General features: G+C 36.3%; 1 protein-coding gene across 1 annotated transcript in view; it reads right to left on the bottom strand.

Moving 5' to 3' along the window:
• The window catches only part of LOC103193166 (CD2 associated protein), a 123,521-nt gene that overhangs the window by 66,137 nt on the left and 36,906 nt on the right, over positions 1–20,478 (bottom strand). Inside the window, exon 3 of the mRNA XM_042780327.1 lies at positions 11,491–11,644. Coding sequence (XP_042636261.1) covers positions 11,491–11,644 — 154 coding nt within the window. The remainder of the gene's footprint in view (positions 1–11,490; positions 11,645–20,478) is intronic.

A 20,478-nucleotide genomic window follows, 5' to 3' on the forward strand; every position in this document is an offset into this window, starting at 1 on the left:
CCCTGCATTGTCTCTCCTCACCTGTAAGCCTGGGGCTGACTGCTCTTCTGTCCGGGTTCAAGGCTTTTATCCCCTTCCCTGCTCTTCCGGCCTGCTACTCTGGCGTCCCTGCGTTGTCTCTCCTCACCTGTAAGCCTGGGGCTGACATAATGCTATTACATATTTAATAGACTACACAGTACAGGGTAAACATAACTTATATATGCATTGGGAAGCTAAACTTTTCATGTGACTCATTTTATTGTGATGTTCATTCTTTTGAGGTGGTCTGGAACTGAATCCCCAATATCTGAGGTATGCCTGTACTTGCTCAATCTGTATTCTAAGCAAATAATCTGAGAAATTGAACTATATGAAAAAAAAACACAGCATAAGGACTGGAAGAAGACTCATTAACAACCTACAACATGCAGATGACACAACCTTGTTGTGGAAGTGAAGAAGACTTGAGCACTTACTGATGAAGATCTAAGACTACATCTTTCAGTATGGATTACACCTCAAAGAAAAAAATCCTCACAACTGGACAAATAAGCAACATCATGAAAAATGGGGAAAAGATTGAAGTTGTCAAGGATTTCCTTTTAATTGGATCCACAATTAATGCCCATAGAAACAGCAGTCAAAAAATCAAACAACATATTGCATTGGGCAAATGTTCTGTAAAATATCTTTTAAAAGTGTCAAATATGTCACTTGGAGGACTAAAGTACACCTGGCTCAAGTCATGCTATTTTCAATCACCTCATATGCCTACAAAAGCTGAACAATTAATAAGAAAGACCATGAAGAAGAATCTATACCTTTGAACTTTGATGTTGGCAAAGAACTCTGAATATACAGTGGACCATGAGAAGAACAAAGAAATCTGTCTTGGAAGAAGTACAACCAGAATGACCCTCAGAAATGAGGATAGCGAGACTTCATCTCATTTACTTTGGACAAGTTATTAGGAAGGACCAGTCTCTGGAGAAGGACATCATGCTTGGTAAAGTAGAGGGTCAGAAAAAAGAGGAAGACCCTCAATGAGATGGACTGACATCATGGCTGAAACAATGTGTTCAAGCATAACAAGGATGGTGAGGATGACACAGGACCAGGCAGTATTTAGTTTTATTGTACACAGGGTCTCTGTAAGTCAGAACCAACTCAATGACACCTAACAAGAATGAAAAATACAAGATTTTAAGGAAATTGTTTTTACTAGCAAAGAAGGAGAACCCTAAGAAGTAATCTGGCTATGTAGAATTCTACTGCACCAAACCATGTCAAAAGCATCTCCAAATAAACTTTACATGGTAAAGAAAAAGACCATGCTACAATAGAAGCATCACTGGCCTAGTAGTCAGAAGACCTGGGTACTAGAACTACCTGACATTATGTAGTTAGGTGACCTAAATTCTTTGAGAATCAATTTCATTAGCTATTAAAGAGCTGAACTAGATAAACATTACAGTGACTTTAGCTCTGACATTCTATGAATCTATGAGGTATATAACAGACAGAAGAATTAAGAGTTTCCAAGTAAGATACAGTGACACAGGAGGTCTTATGTTAGTAATAGGCTGTTCCCTACTTCCTAAAGGAATTCAAAATTATATCTTATTTTTAAAATTGTTTTACAACAAAAGGAACCCAACAAGGTAAATCCTTGACCATAATTTAAAATCTAACCTAGAGTTCACAACAAAATTTTTCAAATGTCACTTTTCATCATTTATCAGGGTAGGATTTTTAAATAGTAATTAAAGAATAGTAGTTTTATGCAAAAGGAATCCTGGCAGTGCAATGGTTAAACATTTGGAGGCTAAACAAAGGTAAGCAGTTCAAACCCACAAAGTACTCTGTGGGAGAAAAGACCCAGTGATCTGCTCCTGTAAGATTAAATTAAAAAAAAAAAAAAAAACTCACTGCCATGGAGTTGTTTCCAACTAGTAACAACCCCTCTTTGGGTTTCTGAGGCTGCATCTCTATGGAAGTAGATTGCCCAATCTTCTTCACAAGAGTGGCCGGTGGGTTTGAACCACCAGCCTCTGATTAGCAGTCAAATGCCTTAGGCACTACACTACCACAGCCTAGGAAACCCTATGGGGAGGTTCTTCTTTGTCATAGAGGGGGATCATTATGACTCAGTGGTACACAACAACAACAAATTTTATGCATACTGCAAAAATAACTTCTCATCTCTTAAACTAGTGGTAAATACAGTTCCAAGTATTTTTTTTGCAAATTGATGTGGTGTCCTTGAGGGATTTTGTTCACAAATGTGTTCTTTGTATAGCACTTCACAGACAAGGGACAATCAGTATTATTATAAGCAAAGAAAAGAACCTATTTAGCTCAGATGCTCTTCAAAGAAAATCTTTTCTTTCTGATAATCCTTTAAAAATATGATTTGCTTTTTATAAATGAGTGTATCTTTTAAAATCAGAGGTAAGATGAATAAAAAGAATATTAACTCTGAATGGCTTAGTTGTATTTTAACAAAGAACTATGCATGTTTTTTTTTTTTTTTTAATCTCATTTTAAGCATAATTCTCCAGAATGGTTTTGTAGTGGTAGCAGATACTATCTCATTCATCTGGTCTCAGGTTAGACAAGGGTGTGGTTCAACTGGGCTAATAGTTCCCTGGACTAGTTTCTCCTTTGAGCTTTTGATTTCTTTTGCTCTGTATGAGTAGAGACCAATACTTGTATCTTAGATGGCCACTCAAAAGCTTTTAAGACACCGACTCTAGTCATCAAATTATAATATAAAACATTATCTTTATGAACTATGGCATCATGCCATCTGACATAGGAAATCCCAACCCTTTTGACCCAGTAAACCAATCTCAAAAGTTGTTTAGATGTCTAGGAAGCCTCCACAACCGTGCCTCCACGTGTTTTCTAGATACATGGATATATATGCAGCACACACAAACATATGGATACGTATGCCTACAGACACACCAGGAGCTCTGGTAGCATAGTGCCTAAGGCACTTTACTGCTAACCAGAAGGCTGGCGGTTCAAACCCACCAGCTGCTCCTCAGAAGGAAGGCTGGGCAATCTACTTCTGTAGTGAAACTGCCTCGGCAACCCAAGGAGGGGTCGCTATGAGTCAGGTCTGACTCGACGGCACATAACAACAATAACAACAACAGATACAGCAATGTACGCATGTGCATTTACTCACATATGCCATCCTATACATACATATGCATCCGTACCTACCTACCTGAATGAATACACACGTTTTTGGTTGTTTTTATTCTTGTTGCCAAATTGCGTATGTTTCAACGTTTACTGAAATTGTTCCATTTTCTCATGTACTTCTTAGTGTCTTAATTTACCTTGTCAAATTCTGCTGACTTCACCCATATTTGGGATTGCCTTTTCCATCACCGAAAGTAAGAAGTGCTTACTATCTAGAAAGTGATTCCTCCTCTGTCTCCCTCCCATTCCCTGGTAACCATCAAAGAACTTCATTTTTTGTATGTATATCTACTCTTGACTTTTTATAACAGTGGGATCATAAAGTAACACATAAGAATTTTAAGATTTTTCACATTTCAACTTACACACACATTGTTTACCCACGTTGCTGTTGTGTGCCATCAAGTTCATTTGACTTACAGCAGCCCTGTATGACAAAGTGTAAGTGTTCCTAGACATCTAAACAACTTATAAAGTATAAGTGCCTCATAGGATTCCTTAGGCCATAATCTTTTTGGGAGGAGGTCACCAGGTCTTTTCTCTTGGATGCAATGCAGCTGGTGGGTTTGAATCCCTGACCTTTCTGTTAGCATCTAAGCACTTAACAACTGTGCCGCCAGAACTCCTTTACCCATACTTACTGCTCACTAAGTATTTACTGGGAGCTCTGGTAGCTTAGTGCCTAAGGCACACGACTGCTAACCAGAAGGCTGGCAGTTCAGCCACTCCTCGGAAGGAAGATGGGGCAATCTACTTCCATAGTGATACTACCTCAACCCAAGGAGGGGGTCGCCATGAGTCCGGCCTGACTCGACAGCACATAACAACAAGTATTTACTAAATTTCTATAATGTATCAGAACCCATGCTAAGCACAAAACAAAACAAAAATATAGGTGAAAGAACCAAAATGAAGAGTAAACCACACTCAAAAACTAGGAGGTTGTAAATGCTTATACTGCACAGGAAAAAAAAAAAAAAAAACTCACTGCCATTGAGTTGGATCTGACTCACAGCAACCCCTCCTTGGGTTTTGAAGCAGTATCACTATGGAAGTAGAATGTCCAACCTTCCTTCCAAGGAGTGACACAGTAGCCAAAACAAGAAAGTGCATAAATTCTTAAAAATAATTATGACTAGTATTTTTTTTTATCACAAATAACCTCCATATAGCTTTACAGATCTACAGATATATAAAGAAATTGTAAGTGAAGCTATTAACATGGAAAAGAATAAAGGACTGCAGTGCAGTTAATTACTTAAAATGGCCCGTCTAGCCAAAGTCCTCCATTTTGTTATGTACTGTAAATCCTAGCCTCTATGCTTGTGGTTATGGTACCATTTTGGAGTGAGTTGTCTCTTATGTTAATGAGGGAGGATTACAGTGGGATGTCATCTTAACTCACCACCTTACTAGAGGGTGTGACTCAAGTCACCACCCTTAGTTTCCATGAGGGTATGATCTGCATCCAATATATATAAATACTCTGGCAAAGTTTTCTCTCTTGATCTATCTATATCTGGCACTTGGTTCATCTATCTATATTCTGCATCTAATTCATCATCATCTGACCTCCAATTCTCAGGACTTTAGCCAGTAGCCTATCATCTGACCTGAATCACAAGTTTCTACACGCAGCCTAGTGACCCAGCTGCTTGCCATCTTACCTGCCAATTTGCATTCATCAGTCCCTGCAACCATGTGAATGAGGAGAATCCTCCAGACTGATACCTAACTCATGGATCGGGGACTTGGTAGCATCCACAACCACGAGAGCCATTTCCTTGATTCCTGAGTTTTGTGTTGCAGCAAATTACAGAACCCTAATATGGGAGAGCATACTGAGGGGAGAAGGAGCATCTGATGTTTAGAGATGGTCGAGTTATAGTAGAGTAATTTGAAAAAGCTAGACATTTAAGATATTTGACCTCCACCCCATAGGTGGTGATCCTTCTAAAAGGCATTATTTGTGCAAGGATGTAAACCCAAGCAGAGACATACTTCATGTCTTTTAAGTCCCACTACTATTATAAGTGTTTCACAAACATCTCCCACACAGTAAATCACAAAAACTTATTAGCACTTTACGGATGAGGAAAACAGAAACTCAGAAGGTAAATAATCTGCCCAAGATCACAGATCTAATAAGAGGCAAAACTAAAATTAGACCCACTTCTGACTCCTAAACTTTTATTTATTATCTTTTCACTACATCATAAGGCCTCCTTTATAGACTACAACGTGCTTTAACATAGCTCAAGCAATTTAGCCACATTTGACCCTTATTCCCTGAAAATATCATGTCCCTCCTTACCCCTGTATCTCTGTCAAAGTAACAAGTCTACCTAAAATGGCATATTCCTCAATCTCCATGTGTTTCAAACATCATACTTCAAACAGTAGCTTAAATACATCTTGATTAACAACCCCAGTACAGATGGTCCCTTCATCTGAATCATCACTGCACATTATGTATGCCTCTAATATGATTCTTCGCAGCATAAAATATTATATAATAATTACAAACACTTACCAAGCACTTCTTATAATAGGTATTTTGTATGTTATAATATCTCTAAATCATATGAGATAATTACTACTATCATCTTTATACTACAATACCTTGGTATCCCTGGATAGACTGTGAGTTCTGAGTCAAGATCCATATCTACAGTTATTTGATAGATTTACGCTCTGAGTCAAGATCTATATCTACAGTTATTTGATAGATTTACACATCTTACGCTAACATTGTTCTCATGGTCCTAGTACCTTCAGATACCTTTATGGCAAGGCATTAAGCACACAGTGTCCAAAAATTTCCAAAGACCTTCTACAAATCCTTTACATTTAAAAAAAAAAAAAACCCTGAAATTTCACAATTGTTTAGATTATTTTTTTCTTACTCTCTTCCAACTAAAACAGAAAATCCTTAATTTTCAAATGTACGTCATCAAGAATTTTTAAGTATTTTATGGTTCTGAAAAATAGTTCTAAATATTCAGATCAAACAGAGTTCTTAAATTATAAAACAATTTCTCACTGAAGATTGTTTTCAACCCTCTCATCAAATGCTAAATGAAGGGTAAAGCATACTCAGAAAATAGGAGGCTGTAAATGCTTACACTGCACAGATAGTAGCCAAAGAATTCCTGATCCACTTTTTACTTCCATTTGCCTCTAGAAAGTATAGTTTCAGGAATTACTACATTTACTTATTTTAATATGTCAAAAAGTTTTCATCAATGTTATTCTCAAATAAGCAAAGGAAATCAACAAATATTAAGAAAAATAGATCAATCTTCTTTAAAAACTCTTTTATCCTCAGCAATAAAAAGATTATACTATTTAGGCCATTAAATGAAAGATGCAACATATTCAAGATACTAGATATACTGGTGAGATATACTGCTTGAGTAAGACCCTCAAAGTCTTAGGAAATCTTTATTATTATCAACATCACACAGAAAGAAAAAAGAAAACACCCTCATGAGATTAGGGATGACATATTATGTCTGCAACGTATTTTCAGCATACAGAGTAAAACACTGTTTCTGTATATAAAAATCAATGTGGCCAATGTTATCAGCAAATTTAGATGAACAGAGGACCACAATCACTGCACAGTTATTCTTCCAACTTCTCTGTACATTTATGTATTTTTCAAAATAGAAAAGTAGAACATCCTACTCCATTCATTTGAGGGATCAGGGGTTGGGGCAGAATCATCTGAATGAGTCTTTTTCTCCTTAAGAGTCAGAATATTTCAATGTCAAAAAGTACAACTGAACCAACATACCCATTTTTTCAAAAAAAGTACAACACAATTATGCATATTCAGTGGTCACAATGTGACAGTATTCAGAATTTTCATTATTTTCTTCAGCACTCACTCTAAATCATGAGGGGCATCATTTACTACCAAGTGTTCCCTGGGAATAAAGCACTATGAACAGCCAGCCTTCTGGTTAACAGTCAAGTGCCTTAGTCACTACGCTACCAGAGCTCCTAGTATACATACCAGTGATCCATAAAGCACCGTGTAGCCTGGCAGTCTTATCAGCTAATTTGTCATATAGTAACATCTTTCCTTTCAGTATACACACTAGTGATGTATCAGTACAAATCTCCATGTATTTTTTACATCAAAATAATTATTAACTATATGAAAACTTAGGTCTGCAACATGAATTTCTGGTACTAAGGAAAACAAAACAAGCACTGATGTTTTCCCTCACCCATGCCAACAGAAGATTCACATCTGGCATTAGCTTCTTTCAAATATAAAATGAAGTATCTACTAATACTAAACCAAAACCAAACTCACTGCCATTGAGTCAATTCAACTCACAAGAAACCCCCTTTGGGTTTCCAAGGTGGTAAATCTTTACAGAAGTAGACTGCCCAGTCTTCCTTCTGCAGAGTGGCTGGTGGGTCTGGCAGTCAAATACCTTAGGCACTACACCACCACTAAAGCACCTTAGATTTCTGATGCCAAGAGATATCAATTTATTTCACTCTCCAAACAAAATAAACTATTCCTATCATTGTGGCTGACTTTTCAAACATCTCAGCAATAAGGTAACTTGTGCCTATATTTGGTACAAACCCAAAAACCACATTCACTGTCATCAAATTGATTCTGACTTACAGGGACCCTGTAGCACAGAGTAGACCTGCCCCCAAAGGGTTTTCAAGGCTGTAAATCTTTTCAGAAGAAGATTGCCATATCTTTCTCCCACAGAGTTGACGGTGGGTTCAAAGTGTCTACATTCTCGTTGCAGCCAAGCACTTAACCACTGCGCCAACCAGGGCTCTTGTATTTGGTACAAAAAGAAAAAACTCTCTGCTGTCGAGTCAATTCGACTCATAGCAACCCTTCCTTGGGTTTCTGAGGTGGTATCTCTATGGAAGTAGACTGCCCAATCCTCCTTCCAAGGAGTGGCTGATGGGTTTGAACCGCCAGCCTTCTGGTTAGTACTCAAATGATTTAGGCACTATACCACCAGTTGTTGTTGTTGTTGTTATTTGCCGTCGAGTCGGCCCGACTCATAGCGACCCCTCCTTGGGTTTCCGAGGCAGTATCACTACGGAAGTAGGATTGCCCAACCTTCCTTCCGAGGAGTGGCTGGTGGGTTTGAACCGCCAGCCTTCTGGTTAGCAGTCAAGTGCCTTAGGCACTATGCTACCAGAGCTCCACCAGAGGTCCCTATATTTGGTACAAGAAATGTAAATTCAGTCTCTTTAAAAACTGTAGTAATCAATTTTATCCTAGAAAACATTCTGTGCTTGCTCTAGAAAATGCCTGTTTTTACCTGAGACATTACCATGTTTAACTTAAAAGTGATAGCAAAACTTCCAATGGTTTCATGACTAAGTTTCACAAAAAAATCAATACACAGGTGACTAGTAAAAAATGGCTTATTAGTCCAATAAAATCCAGTTTTTAGATATTAAACATCATACTATTTAAAAAGTTCCCTGGTGGTCTAGTGGCTAGGATTCAATATCATACTATTTAAACTACTGCTTTATTTGTTTAGACAAAATCAATACACATGCAGATTTACTTGTCTCTATACACAGATTTAAATTGAACATTCAGACTGCAGTACTTACACTACTGACCTTTATAAAGATTTTGGTTCTTTGGTTTGTTTTTTAAAAAAATATTAATATTGGTTAGTTGTTTGTACCACTATTTAGCCCAGCCATGAACCATTTTTGAATAAATGATCAATTTTGTAAGTTAAGGATATGATACAAACAGGAACAACAAAAAAAATCAGTTTTAATAAATGCAAACAATAATACATTAAATAACAGGAAAACAGAAACAACCTGCATCCTGTTTTAAATATGAGCTGATACCAAATGACCAATGCAGTCCTTGCAGCTCATGCATTTAAAAACAATTTATGGAGTACGGATCCTTACAAAAGACTCTAAGTCTCCTACAACCAACTATACAACGTTTTTTTTCTTCTAATAAGAAAAGAATTATGTTCAGTGTTCTTAGGGAAGGTGAAATTTACTGTGTCTTTTCCTGTTAGGAGACAAAAATGAATAAAATATTCATAGCCTTGAAGCCCTTTGTCTAGCCTCTACTTATGAAGAAATTTGTCCCTTTGTAGCTCACTAAAGCTAAACAACATTGCAAAGGGATTTTACCATGGGCAGAGATCTTAACTATTTTAGGGGCTTAAAATTTCTCCCTGAGCACAGGTATTCCATATAGACGTTAAGCTGTAGGATGTGAAGATACTCTGTTTTTCTGTCCCCCAAGCAAACAGAGTTTCAGAGTTTGAGACTATTAATAACTACTGAAACTGTCCACTTTCAGGCAGGAGAGAAAAAGCAGGGTGGGTAACATCTAATTATTGTCTGCACATTGCACTTCCTGGGAAACATATAACACATAAAACCTTTTTACTGGTCTTAGTGTCAGAAAATCTGTTAAGAATTATCAAAGTATGATGTAACTCAGAGAGCAGAGGTTTCCTCAAATTTAACAGACAGCAGCATGGAAAGTAACAGGTTATTAGAAATATAATAGTACTCTATAAAAATCATAAATAACCATATATTTCTAGTATGTGAAATCCATGTAAATAAAATGTCTTTGTTCCACCTTACTTGGTATCACAAGGGATTTATAGACCACAATTTCAAAGACATTGATCTAAGGAAATGTGATTAAATACTTATTTATTACTGCTTATTAAATCAAACTGAAAATAGTAATGAGCATGCAATCTTTCAAGGGGCTTCAGGTTCTACTATATTAAAACATTTGCTATCTGCTCCCACAGAATCTTATACTTCTTTATACATGTTTTGCACTTTTTAAATAAGTCTTTTCCAAGACTGTAACTTGTTTGAGAAGAACATTATGTATCTTCCTTACCACTTTTTCACCAACAGCCCAGTGCTCAGTGTTTGTCAAATAATGAATATGCAATTACCTTACTTGGATTGAATAATGAGTAACAGCCATTGACTTAATGTTTACTGAACTTTTAGATTACTCTTCACAATAACTAAGGGATACTAGCTTTTTTTAAAAAATATACTAATAAAATAAAACTCAAGAGATTTAAATGACCTGCCCAAGGTCATAGACTAACTCAAATCCATCTCTTGATTTTCAACATGGTGGTCTCTACATAGTAAGTTGCCTTTGTTCTTCCAGCATATTTACAACTGCCAAATATTTAAAAGGCATTTTGCTAAGCCAATCACCTTTGAAAATTTGAAACCTGAAAAAGCAGAACCTGTGTAAAGTGGAAACCTGTCAGAGAAGCAAAGCTCAAATATTTTCTATTAAAATGAGCAACAGAAAAGTTGTAAGACTGTACCCTGTCAAAAACAGAAAACTTATGAGTCCCAAAAAACAAGGCAGTTTCATCGAGTTAAACAGCTCTCACAGGTTTCACTGTATATGCTCATATGTCTAACCACTAAAGAAAAAGTACTGTCAACAATCTTGAATCTATAATGTTTAGAAGGAGCTCTGATGGCATAGTACGTAAGGCATTTGGCTGCTAACCAGGTCAGAGGTTCAAACCAACCAGCTGCTACACAGGAGGCAATCTACTTCCTTAAAGATTTATAGCCTTGGAAACTAAATGGGGGCTGCTGTGAGTTGGAAATTGACTCAATGGCAGTGGATTTTATTGCTTAAGGATCAGCAGATTTTTTAGCATCCCATTAAATAAGTGATATTAAAAATCAACTGAGGCAAAGAAAAAAAAATCCATGGAAGCAAAGTGTTAAATATTCAGCAGAGCCTGTAAGATTAATAATAAAATCTCATATTTTAATTTATAATTCCTATAGATAACTACCAGGAGCTGTGGTAGTGTAGTGCCTAATGCATGTGACTGCTAACCAGAAGTCTGGCGGTTCAAACCTATCAGCCACTCCTTGGTAGGAAGGTTGGGCAATCTACTTCCGTAGTGATACTGCCTTGGAAACCCAAGGAGGGGTCGCTATGAGTCAGGTCCGACTTGACGACACATAACAACAACGAAACAGATGACTACCAGCTATTCATGTTTGATTATCAGTATGTTATCATTTTAGTACATGATTTAGTTTAGTACATGACTAAACATGATTATCAATTTAGTACATGACTAAAAATCTAACCATTATCTAACAATGGAAGTAAAAAGTTATCATGATTTGCTGCAGAAAGTTGAGCAAATTTTCCTCAACACTGTTTATGAATGGTTATAACATATCCTTCTATTTTGATGACATAAAATAGGAAAGAAATTATTTACATACTCTTTTTAACGTTTTTGGTTTGTGGATGTGGCTGAATTCCTCCAGCTGGAAGACCATAGGTGCTTATTCGTTGTACAAGACTTGCTACATTTCCATGCCTTTCCCTTTTGATGGGGAAATTGCCATCCTTGGATTCTGTCTCTCTCTTAATTTCCTATAAAAGGGAAAATCAGCAAATAAGTAAATTATATTTCATTTAAATTCTCAATTGCAAAATACCAACAAACAGGTACAGTGATTGTTACATAAATCATTATATTAATAGTTTTCAACTGTTTTCTCTGTCCAAATACATCTGAAGAATGCAAGACACTTTGGTACCAGTGGCTCATTATGACATTAACTCTTAACCAGAACTGAAGATGAAAGTAAAGAAAGGAAGGCTAAAACGCCATCCCTATGCCAGCACACAAAACAGCCCCAAGATATAGATACAATGAATGGTTATTTTAAGTGGGCAAATTTTCTTCTATAAAGGATATATTTTGGGATTTGTGGGTCATACAATCTCTGTTGCAACTACCCACTTTTGCCATTGCAGTTCAACCAAAGTTGTATATTAAATGAATGAGCACAATTCTGTTCCAAAAAACTATTTCTGAACACCAAAATTCCATTTCATACAATTTTAACATGTCACAAAACATTCTTCTTCTTTTGATTTGTTCTCAATCATTTACAAAGCATTTATAAACTTTCTTAGCTAGCATTAACTCATGGGCCTTATAGTAGCTGTAGTTCGAGAGGGATAAGAGTAGGAGTGACTTTCAAAAAAACAAACTCAAACTGGTGGTGCATACACACTGACTAATCACAATGTATGCACCAACCAATCAGAAAAAAGTAGAAACAACCTATGTGATCACACCACACAGGCCAACTAAATATAAGTCTCAATGAGTGTTAAGTCAGCAAAGGCTCTCACCTCAATGATATTAAAAAGGATAAGGATTATTATTAGATGGAATCTTAAGCTTCATAGTGCTTGTAAGACCAATGTTCTGTATTTGAGGGACAGAGAATAAGATTGTATCCTGAGCTCACGTAATACTCAAAATCTATCCCAGGCCAATTGAAAATTTAAATGTATCTAACAAAACTAAAAATGTTAGAAGATATAATATTTTTGGAACTTAAGAGTTACAATGTTTCTTAAAATATTAAAAAGCACAAACCATAGGAGAAGACGGATACATTTAATACAAAAATTAAGAATTTCTATCAGCTGAAAGTAATCAGGAAGTAAAAACACAAACCACAAACTAGAAGATATTTAGCACACATGCATGGTGAACAAATAATTAGTATTCCAACAACATAAAATTATTCTGATTTTAGACTCCAATTTAAGGATAAATAATCTATAGTGGGAACACAAATTACACTATGTTTGAAAAAGATACAGTCTCTCTCTCTCTCTCCAAATTAATTTTTGGTTGTTATCATAAACAATAAATTTTGCAGAGTACCTACAAAGCCTCAGCAAGACTTCTGATAGTCTTTCCTCTACCCTTTATCTCCTTTTTTACCTAATTAGCCAATTAATAAAACACATTATAGCTCTATTTTTTTACCAACTTCACTTCATTTCCTGACCGTGAAAGCGACTCTAGAAGATTCAGTTTAAAAAAAAAAAAAAAATGTCCTCACGTACAGTGCCATCATATATATAGATAGAGCAAACTCTAAATGTCATTCTCCAAATGAAGAAAGCTTCCTGCCTGGTAGGTTATGTCAAGACAAAACTGGCCAAGAAAAAACACAATATGGATAATCTCCATATAAATACCACATATTGACTGGTTTTGTTTCACGGATAAGAGGAGGAAGAATCACATTAGAAGAGGATGAGAAATAAAAGTGAATGGAGAGGGGTAAGCTAAACCGGTTAGAAAGGATATAGTTATTCTTCATCTATTATGGTAATTAACACATAACACTTGAACTCAACTCTGACTACTCTAAGCAAAAACTGAACTAAAAACTAAAATCAAACCAATAACTAAAAAGGTAATCAAAATTTGCATACCCCTCCTTAATATTGTAATATACTTATTCAATAATTTGGTTATCTGTTCATGGCAAGGCCAGCGTCATGATCTGAAAACAGAGAGCAATAAACTTTTATTTTATGGAGTTGAAGGTCCAAAAGAACAACAAAACCAGATTAGAGGTCTGGTTGCTGTCAAGTTGCCCCTAACTCACAGCAACTCCACGTGTGCAGAACTATGCTTCACAGGGTTGCCAAGAACTGATTTTTCCAGAAACAGGCTGTAAGGCCTTTCTTCTCACATACCTCTAGGTGAACTCAAACCTCCAACCTTTCCATTAACTGTATGTACCACTCAGGGATTCCAAATTAGAGGACAAGAGCTATACATATATATATTTTTAATCTTTTTTACTTCTCAAATGAAGGCAACAGGTTAGTTAATCACCAAATTCCTAAAAAAAGTTATAGTTTTTTCATGCCAATTAAGAAATATACTAAGTTATATTTAATATTCTGGATTTCCAAAAGCATTATATAGAACTAGTACCTCTCATTTATATAATAAACATAAACCAGTAGATATAGAAAGGTGATATTAATAAAAAATAAAGAAGCAGGATTAAATGTTTATTTAGTATATATATCTGCTTTCACTTTGATCAAGTCAACTCTGGGCTGCATTTTAAAAAATTAATCTAGGAAGGAAGGGGAAAGGGGAAACTTATTTTTGGGCTATTGAGTTTATGCTAATAGTGGTGGAATATTTTGGAAAAGGAAAGCGACAATGGTGGCACAACATGGAAACAAAAAAAAATTAATCTAGAAATGACTGACCTAGGTTTCCAACTTAACAAAAAGTTTTATATATCACTCCTGAAATTTTTATTTTGTTTTACAAAATATGTTGTTGTTGTTGTTATGTGCCGTCGAGTCGGCCCCGACTCATAGCGACCCCTCCTTGGGTTTCCGAGGCAGTATCACTACGGAAGTAGGATTGCCCAACCTTCCTTTCGAAGAGTGGCTGGTGGGTTTGAACCGCCAGCCTTCTGGTGAGCAGTCAAGTGCTTTAGCCACTATGCTACCAGAGCTCCCAAATATAGGCAATACTATATAAGGAATGATTCGAGAAGGAACTACCGCATGTTGTCAGATTTTTCTTTTATTATGATTAAATTAAACGGCTTATCAACAAAAACTGTGAAGTCTAAAGTAAAATGACCAAAGAAAATCTCTTTTAATATGAAATTAATACATACTTTCTGAAGGCCAACATAACAAAATCAGCATGGAAAACAACAATGGCAGATACAATATTAGCAGGACTAGATTGAAAGTTTCCAAGTTTAATTCTCTCTGCAAATAAGCTTTTCTCCACATAATTTCTGTCTTTCCAATTTGGACAAAGGGACTCCCTATTTAATTTTCCCCACCCCCATTTGGAAAAGGCAGAAGAAAAGAAGGGGGAGAAAGTTATGTACATTCATTGTCAGTGCCATCCTACTCCTTTTTCTATCTCAAGAATGTTAGTGAGAATCAAGTGAACCACAGTGGTGAAAATACTGAGTGAAGAACTCTTAACCATAGTCTTTCTGACATACAACAATGATAAATGGATGGAAAATACTCCAATAATTTATAACAGTCACATTTTTTCATACTAGTTTTATTGATTTTAAAAATGTCATTTATGCTTTCATATTTAGGATGAAAAGGGTTCAGGATAAAAACTGCAGGGAGTGATATTTCAATTCAAAAGACATCAGGTCTGCATAGGAGATACTTCTCTCAAAGCTCCTATGCTCCTTGAGGCCACAGATGGCAGGGAAAAGCAGGCAATGAGTGCTGGTCCAAGAAGTAAGCCCAGAATACATCCCAGATTCTCAGCTTCTGGCACTTAAGCTTTTCTGATACCTGGTTTAAATTATTTCTACAACAGTAACCAACTCGAGGAGTCCCTAGTAGTGTGAACAGTTAACCACTCAGCTACTCACTGAAAACCCTTCAGAACAACACAGTTCTATTCTGACACACATGGAGCTGCCATTCAGAAACGACTCAAAAACCACTGCTTGGCTTTGTTTTAATCATCCTGACATATCTTAGCAGATTTAAAAAAAAAGAATAGTAACTTAAAAAAATGTGAACAAATTTTACAACTTTTGATCGTGATCCGACTGTGATTTACAAAGCAAACTGCTTTTCCATTCAGCACGTCATACACACTTTGATTCATGACCTTGACTGCAATCCCCACAACGTAACAATATTCCTCCCACTTCCTCCCTGTGTTTACTGTTTCAAATTTATTAACTTAAGAAAAAAATTAGAATTTAACTCTACAGATTAATTCTTGGGTAATAATTTATATAAAGTCTTGAACCTTATTTACAGTGTGAAGAAGTGGGGTACAAATATTACAATTCAGTTTAAAAGATTTTCTATTGAAAACAGTCTTGAATGTTATCTGCTAAATTTCTAAGAGTCGAAGGAAGTTGGGAAAGGGTTATAAGAGAAGTGTATTTTTCACAATAGATATTTCTTCTGACTGCTTAAATTTTACCTCAATATGTATTAATTCCTTTAAAAAAATAAAACATTGGGTATACCACAAGAAACAATGCAATAAGTCAAACGGTTATATGGCATTTGTAAAAAAATAAGCCTTGGTTTCTGTTGTGATACTGCCTCAGAAACCCAATGAGGGGCCGCTATGAATCGGATCCGACTCGAAGGCAGTGAGTTTGTTTTTTTTTACTTTTGTGAGTACACTTTACCAAGCCTAAATCCTTACATATCTTTTCTAACATTACCAATATTGAACTATTTCTCTAACTCCCTGAATATAGCCTATATGGGATTCAGAATAGTATCCAAAATAACCCAAATCTGTGTGTAACATATTAAATAATTTATAGTATATAACAGAATGTATACTATGATTTATCATAAATAACTTTATAACTAACATTTCAACTACTGTTTTATTATAATTCCCAATAAATAATAGTGTCTTCCATTTAGTATTTTGATATCTATTTTGTTTTCTCCTTTTAATCTGTCTCCTATTAATAAAAATAATCTCCAAATATTCTTCTCCAATTTAACTGTTTAAAAGCTAGCTTCCTGACCCAAAGAACTAGATGGTTTCCGGCTACCACGCTGACCTCTCTGAAAGCGAAGTCCCAGATGGAGTAAGAAAAATGTGGAACCAACCTCAAAATCAGAAAAAAGACCAACCTTCACAGGAGACATCAAGCTCAACTGGCATAACATACTACACAAAAACACTGTTCCACATCTTACTTTGGAGAATAGCAACTAGGATCTTAAAAGCTTGCAAGTGGCCATCTAAATGCAACAATAGGTTTCCCCTCATTCAGAGCAAAGAAAGAAGAAAAAACCAAAGAAACATGAAAACAGTTAGTCCAAGGAACTGGTACACCACACGATCCTCAGCCTATATAAGACCAGAAAAATTGGATGGTGTCCAGCTACCACTGTCAACCACTTGGAGGGGGATCTATGTAGGAGATCCTGGATAGAGGGGGAGAACAATGTGGAACAAAACTCAAAATAATAATTAAAAAAAAAAAAAGGGACCAGGTATGTTGATCTGACAGAGCCTGGTGGAAATCCTCAGACTATGGCCCCTAACTGCCCTTCATGTCCGGAATTGAACCCACTCCTGTGGCTTCCAGAAAAAAGACAGGCATATGAGCTGAACATTTACATTAGGTAGATACACTCCTTGGATAGATCAATCATGAGAGAACAGAAGGGCTGTGTATGCACAGGGAGACAGCTGGGGTGGGGTGGGGGGCAGGAGTGCATGGGAAGAAAGGACACAAGGAAGAGGTAACTATGGGGAGGAAGTGGGAAGAGAGCTATTACATATTACAGACACAAAGTGTATGTGAACTGGAAAATGAATTTGCTCTGTAAATTTTCACCCAAATCACAATAAAAATTAAAAAAAAAAAAAAAAGACAACCAGGTTTACCGGTCTGATTAAGACTGGTGGAATCCCTGAGACTATGGCCTTTAGATACTCTTCAAGCTAGGAACTGAACTTAACCCCCATGATTCAACTTTCAGCCAAACAACAGATAGGCCTATAAAATGGACAAGTAATAGCAGGTGGGTAGGCACTCATTAAGACAACCAAGCATACGAGATCAAAAAGACAGCATTTGCCCGGGGATTGAACTATGAAGGTAGGAAGGGACAGGAAAGAAGGAAGAAGAGAAGGGGTGGGCACAGGGAGAAGTGGGGAAAATGTTGTTACAGTGTGGGAATTGCAGTAAATATCACAAAACAATGTGTATGGATTGTTGAATGGAAAACCAATTTGCTCTGTAAATTTTCACCTGAATTACAATTTAAATAAATAAATAAAAGCGAGCTTCCTAAATTGTTGTCACCAATACATATCACAATACTTGGAGAAATCACTGAAATTTATCCAAGAGAACTAAAGTAAAGGATTTTTAAAATAAAATAAAACCAAACTGGCATTTAAGTAACATGTCTTCTTAATGGGAACAGTGGAGTACTAATATATTCAAATATTAAATCAGCATTCTTCCAGATACACACACACACACACAGACACAGACACACATACACACCAGTGAGACCATTCCAAAGTACCCAAGCCTATCATATCAGACCCTTCCTCCCTATATTGTTACCTAATTTTTCTTTCAAAGTGGTTTAAAAAACAAAATTTTAAAATATATTTAAAGATCTTTCATCTACTTAAGCATTTAGCTTACAGAACCTAGGGATAAACTGACAAACATTTTCAATGCAAGATAATGTAAGTCTTTCAGATGGTCTAGTTTTTTTTTTTTTTTTTTAAATCAGATTCAAGGGTTTAAATCTTGCTTTTTAAAGAGAATAAAATGTTAGCTAGAAATTTAGATCAAAACTAAGAAAAAAATACCCAAATTATTTTTATTCACTTGTCAGTTTCCTGGAATATTTACATGTGAATCGTTTTTGTTTCCTGTTCCTTACTATATCAAAAAGTATAAAACACTTTATCAAGCTCAGCGACGTCTTAGAAAGACCAAAATTTCATTTTAAATTTAAAAATGTAAGTAAGAGCAATTCACTTACCAGCACCTGAGACATCTTCTGGGGAACATACCCCCTTACTTTTCTCAAAGCACCAAAGCAAAAACTTCTTAACAACAGGTCACGTAATAACCACCAAGAACAGTTCAAAGATCACGAGAAAGCCATTTCGCAGTTCACAGATTAACATCTCATATTCACAATTATTTTCCTTCTAATATTCTTTAAGTACAATAAAAATTATCTGTTAACCTCTTCTGATAATTCATTTCACTGACATTTCTCTGCTTTCTCTATAACCCTTCTATGCTTTAAAACTTATAAACTACCAAATAAGTCTTCTACAGCACTGCTTTTCCCTTTCTCCCTCCCTCCTCTGTCTTGCTCCGGTGATCAGACTATGCACTCTATTCATATGAAACTCATCAGTGAAATCAGAGTCCACTACCATTTATTACATAACTACAACTAGTCAACTACTCTAGGTGCTTTCATATGTTATCCCAATAGTTAGAAGCATGTCACAATTTAAAAGAAAAGGAAAGGAACCCATTATGATTATTACCCATTTACTGAATGCTAATCTATTCTTGTATTAATGGTAACTGTTAATTACATTTTCTTGAAACACTGTTTTATACCTAAAAACCCTTCTATAGTTTTGAGTTCTTTTCCTGGATTAGCCTTACTTCCAAGCAAGATAAGCAACTATAAAGGATGTGCACTACCCTCTCTACCAAAATGCTTCACCATTTAGATTTCTTTATGGAAAGATGGAACAGATGTACTTTTCCCTATTCCTCCCACTAAATACAATTAAAAAGCACAGGCAGAATATATAAAACAAACACCAAAAGATTCTGAATGGTAGAAAGAAGATAGACCAGCTAGGGATTTCAGAATGTCCCAGCAGTAAGCGCCTTGGGTTTTCTTTTTGCCTCCTATATCAGACTGGTTACTGGAAAAGCTAGCAACCCAGAAATGCTAATGGTCAGAGGCCACAAAAAGCTCCAAGGAAAGCCTACTCTCTCTAGCCAAAGGACCAGGAAAGGGGCAGCCTAGCAACACAGAAAGCTTTTAGACAATAACTGCTCTACCCGGGGGTGGGGGAAACTGTAGCTAGAACCCCATCCCCACTCATGACAGCAAAGGCCAAGCAGGGAACCTGTATTTCTATGCCAGGCTGTTAGAAGGCATCCCAAGCATCTCCCTGTCTACCACTGGAGTGGTGTCAGAGAAAGCCAGGTGGAGGCTGCACTTTCAACTCTAAGCAGTATCAGTGGAAACCACATGGAGAGTGGTAATGAGGCACATCTGCTCTTGCCAGTCAAAGTGGTATCAGTAGAGGACTAGTGGGGAGTCTGAACTTCTACCTATCCAGCAAGTGTAAACACAGACCAATGTGGGTACCTGGATTTTGAAACAACTCATCTTACTGTTTTAGCACAGATTTCTTTCCTCAGTAAAATGACATTTAGATGTAGACTCACAGGGTCTTCAACCAAAATTCTGATTTTTTTGAAGTATTTTTACCACTAATAAATTTTCCCAGGACTTAGCTACAAATTGTTAGCTTTTAATAGGTTTCTGCTTTCTCTCCCTTCTCGATAAATGAAGCAACTCTCCAAACACATATTTTAGTCCTATAATCTTGAAAGAACTACTATCTTCATTCCAAAAGACTCACCAAAAAAAAGATCACTTCCACCAGATCCTTTTTCTAAATATAAGACTGTGGTTCCACAAGAAGATGGACCCATCAGAATTAGTTTTGCTCTAAGAAGCTATATTGTGTTGTTGCTGTGTGCCGTCGAGTCAGATCCAACTCATAGCGACCCCTCCTTGGGTTTCCAAGGCAGTATCACTACGGAAGTAGATTGCCCAACCTTCCTTCCGAGGAGTGGCTGGTGGGTTTG

Source organism: Orycteropus afer, unplaced genomic scaffold (genome assembly GCF_000298275.1).
Source record: "Orycteropus afer afer isolate SDZICR_OR568_19922 unplaced genomic scaffold, OryAfe1.0 scaffold00034, whole genome shotgun sequence".
Taxonomy (NCBI): domain Eukaryota; kingdom Metazoa; phylum Chordata; class Mammalia; order Tubulidentata; family Orycteropodidae; genus Orycteropus; species Orycteropus afer.